Source organism: Armigeres subalbatus, chromosome 3, assembly GCF_024139115.2.
Source record: "Armigeres subalbatus isolate Guangzhou_Male chromosome 3, GZ_Asu_2, whole genome shotgun sequence".
In the NCBI taxonomy this organism is placed as follows: domain Eukaryota; kingdom Metazoa; phylum Arthropoda; class Insecta; order Diptera; family Culicidae; genus Armigeres; species Armigeres subalbatus.
Genome location: NC_085141.1, coordinates 254780127 through 254784231, shown reverse-complemented (window position 1 = coordinate 254784231; position 4105 = coordinate 254780127). Strand labels below are relative to the sequence as shown.

The window sequence follows — 4105 nt, the reverse complement described above, 5'->3', positions numbered from 1 at the left end:
AATCAGCCCCAATCGATGGAGTTTTCGAATCAGCTACCGATCAATCAGGCAGCGCGTCAGGCACCGCCCCAGGTGATGCATCAGAATCAACCGCCATTTCATTCTACGGCTTACCAAAGTCAGCCGTCGGCCCATGATGTTGAGCATGATTATCAACCATCGAATTATCCCGTGCAACAACAAAATCAGGCAATGTTTCATCCTGCTGCGAATCTGGCACCAACTCATTCCATTGGAATGGTTCCTAATTTGAGACAACTAAGGATTAGTGAACATACGCATCATCCGCCAAGGATTGACAATACTGGACCATACACACGTCGGTAAATTCATACCAGCACAGCGTTCAACGCTTCAGCAAGTTGCTTTCGTAGATGAGAAAGGCAACAACCTATCATGTAGCCTAGCGGCCGCTCGCCAAGCAGTATCACGAGAGCTACCCTACTTCAGTACATCAATGAGTGGCCATTGTTATATTCGACATTCATCACTACGACCAACATGTGCGGCTACACTTCGGAGAAAAATTTGGTTCGTCTGCAAATGTGCTTAAAGGGGAAGGCTTCCGAAGCAGTGGAGTGCAGGCTTATGCATCCGTCAAATGTACAGGGAATCATCTCTACCTTGAAAATTCTGTATGGATATCCTGAAGTCATTGTGCAAAACTTGATAGCCAAGATCAGGTTCACACCACCACCAAAAGCGGATCGATTAGACACACTAATCGAATTCTCCTTGGCCATCCAGAATTTATGTGCCACAATTGAAGCATGCCAGCTGCATGAATACGCATACAATGTCGCGCTTCTACAAGAGTTAGTCTCCAAGCTTCCTTCGTCGATCAAGGTCGATTGGGCGAAATATCGACGAACTCTGCCAAGGGTCAATCTCTCTGTATTTTCGGCATGGTTGTACGAGCTTGCGGAGACAGTTTGCCCAATAGTTACGTTAGCGAATAGAGAATCAATAGCGGCTCGGGGGAAAAAGGATTCAGCTTTCCTGAACGCACACGCAGAAGAAACAGAAAATATCCAGCGATACAAGCCAAATCAAGAAATCAAACGTGCATCATTAAATCTACCATTCAAGTCCTGCGTAGTGTGCAAAGGTAGTTGTCCAAGTGTAGAGAAGTGTATACGGTTTGCTGAACTTGGTTACAACTCACGTTGGGCGGTGGTTAAGGAATTTGAATTATGTAGAAAGTGCCTCAAGAAACACAAAACGTCGTGTAGATCTCAACAAGTTTGTGGGAAGAATGGATGTCAATTCAAACACCACATCCTGCTCCACAATAACCAACGAGATAACGCTAAGTCAGTTAACACGTCACGTCAGGAATCTAAACCGACGAACGCCGCGCCGAATAAGACAGAACGTGACTGTAATACCCATCTAAAGCTCACTAACACAATGCTATTCCGTGTCGTTCCGGTTATTCTATACGGACCTAGGAAAACCGTGAAAACGTATGCCTTCTTAGATGACGGATCTTCATATACGTTAATGGATGCTTCACTTGCAGCAGAGCTACAGCTAAAAGGTATACCGGAACCTCTATGCCTCCGGTGGACAAGTAGTCAGAGTCGTTCAGAGAATGATTCACGTCGGTTGAGCGTTGATATTTCGGGCACAACAAATAATTGCAAGAGATATCGTCTCCAGGAGGTACATACAGTATCTAATCTCGACCTATTTCACCAATCCGTTATCGGAAATGAACTATCCGATCAATATCATCATCTGCGAGGTATTCCGGTTGAATCCTATCACGATGCTCAACCCCGCATTTTAATTGGAATTGATAACGCCAACTTAACACTACCATTGAAAGGAAAAGAAGGAAGCTGGGGTCAACCAATAGCTACGAAAACACGATTGGGCTGGATCATCCACGGTGGTATAGAACAAGTCACCGATTATGTCAGTTATCATAGCCCTCAAAAGTGTTCGTGTGGTGTGACGAATGATGCTGTACTGCATACTGCGGTAAGCGACTATTTGTCTATGGAAAGTTTAGGAATTTCCAAACCCAAACACAATTTGGCATCAGTCGTGGATCAGCGTGCCGTAGATATTCTCAAGACTATCAAGCAAGACGAAAACGGACATTACGTTTCCAATTTGCTCTGGAAGTATGACGATTTCCACCTTCCGAATAGCAAACCCATGGCTTTACAACGAATGCGATGCTTGGAATCTCGATTGAAAAAAGATCCTGAATTAGCAACAGTGCTTCGAACAAAAATTCATGAATATCTCGAGAAAGGATACGTACGGAAGCTAACGGATGAAGAGTCGAAAGAAACACGGCAACGAGTTTGGTATCTCCCGATCTTCCCCGTTTTCAATCTCAACAAGCCGGGGAAGGTGCGCATCGTTTGGGACGCGGCAGCAAAAGCCAGCGGTGTGTCGCTGAATTCGATGCTGCTGACAGGACCGGATCAGCTGACGTCTCTGTTTTCGGTGCTCATCCAATTTCGAGAAAATAAGGTGGCAATATGTGCTGATTTGCGGGAAATGTTCCACCAAGTGCGGATTTCGATCGAAGATCAAAACTGCCAACGGTTTCTTTGGAAGGAACACCCTACGGACCCAGCACCAAGCATCTACGTAATGCAGGTTATGACATTTGGTGCATGTTGCTCGCCCAGTATTGCACAATATGTAAAAAACATAAATGCGGAGAAGTATGCAGGAAAGTTTCCGGCGGCAACGAAAGTGATTATCAAGAGCCACTATTTAGATGACATGCTAGCTAGCACGGAGACGGAGTATGAGGCAATCAAACTAGCACAAGAAGTCAGGCACGTTCATGCGCAAGCCGGTTTTGAGTTACGCAACTGGATCTCCAACTCGCCTACAGTTATCAACGCTTTACAGGATGAACGAGTTGACGAGAGAGGTCTAAACCTGGGATCTGAACTTGCTACAGAAAAGGTGTTGGGCATGTGGTGGTGCACCACAACCGATACCCTTACCTTCAAGCTATCACCGAAACATGAAGCAGATCTGTTAACTGGAAAAAGAAAACCTACCAAAAGAGAGGTGTTACGAACACTTATGACCATCTTTGACCCTCTGGGGCTGCTTTCGAATCTGCTAATCTATCTTAAGATCCTGCTTCAAGAAATTTGGCGCTCGGGAATCGACTGGGACGAAGAAATTCCAGAAGGTATTGACGAAAAAAAAAGTGGTTGGAAGTCCTTCCGCTGGTACAGAATGTCCACGTACCAAGATGTTATCGAAAACTTACGTCGATGGGCCAGGCGACCAATGTACAGTTGCACACCTTTGTCGATGCTAGTGAGAGCGGTTTTGCAGCAGTCGTCTTCCTTCGTTTCCAACAAGGTAGCACAATAGAATGCACAATCGTTGCTGCCAAATCTAAAGTAGCTCCAATCAAGTTTGTATCAATCCCGAGACTCGAACTACAAGCTGCCGTTATAGGAGCAAGGCTAGCGAACACGGTAATTGATAGTTTATCGTTCAAGGTTGACGAAAGATGCTTTTGGACAGACTCTCGCGACGTACTATGCTGGATACGATCCGATCATCGCCGATACTCACAGTTCGTCGCCTTCCGTGTCAGTGATATATTGGAGACTAGTGAAATCGCAAGCTGGAGATGGATAGGTACAAAAGACAACGTTGCAGACGATGCAACCAAGTGGCAGCGGTTACCGGACCTGGGAAGTGATAGTCGCTGGTTCAATGGACCAAAATTTCTTTGGCAGGAGCGCGACAAATGGCCTGTCGAACCATTCTCAGCTCTTTCGTCAAAGGTTGAAATGCGTCCACATAGGTGCAACTACAATACCTGTAATTAACATCGAGGACTTCTCCAGCTGGAAACGATTGGTTGATACGGTAGGATTTGTGTTCAGATTCATAAGGAACTGTCGAAGCAAAATGATGGGCATAGTGCGTCAAACCGGCGTCCTCTCCAGCACGGAGCTACAACAAGCATCGGCCTACCTCTTCAGAGAAGCGCAGAAGGAAGCATACCCAGAGGAAGTGAGCATTCTTTCCAGTAGAAAGACTACCATGAAGACAATCCCCAAACAGAGTACAATCTATGTCATGAACCCATTCTTGGATGGAGAGC

At 45.7% G+C, this 4105-nt stretch overlaps 1 protein-coding gene across 1 annotated transcript; it reads left to right on the top strand.

The window, feature by feature from the left end:
* Nucleotides 1–501: 501 nt before the first annotated feature.
* Nucleotides 502–3360, top strand: LOC134222411 (uncharacterized). Its single transcript, XM_062701562.1, has one exon. The coding sequence runs from the start codon at nucleotides 502–504 to the stop codon at nucleotides 3358–3360; it is 2859 nt and encodes a 952-aa protein (XP_062557546.1).
* Nucleotides 3361–4105: the final 745 nt, after the last annotated feature.

Coding starts and splice junctions, on each gene's coding strand:
- LOC134222411 (XM_062701562.1), top strand. CDS start 502: ATGTGCGGCTACACTTCGGAGAAAAATTTGGTTCGTCTGCAAATGTGC.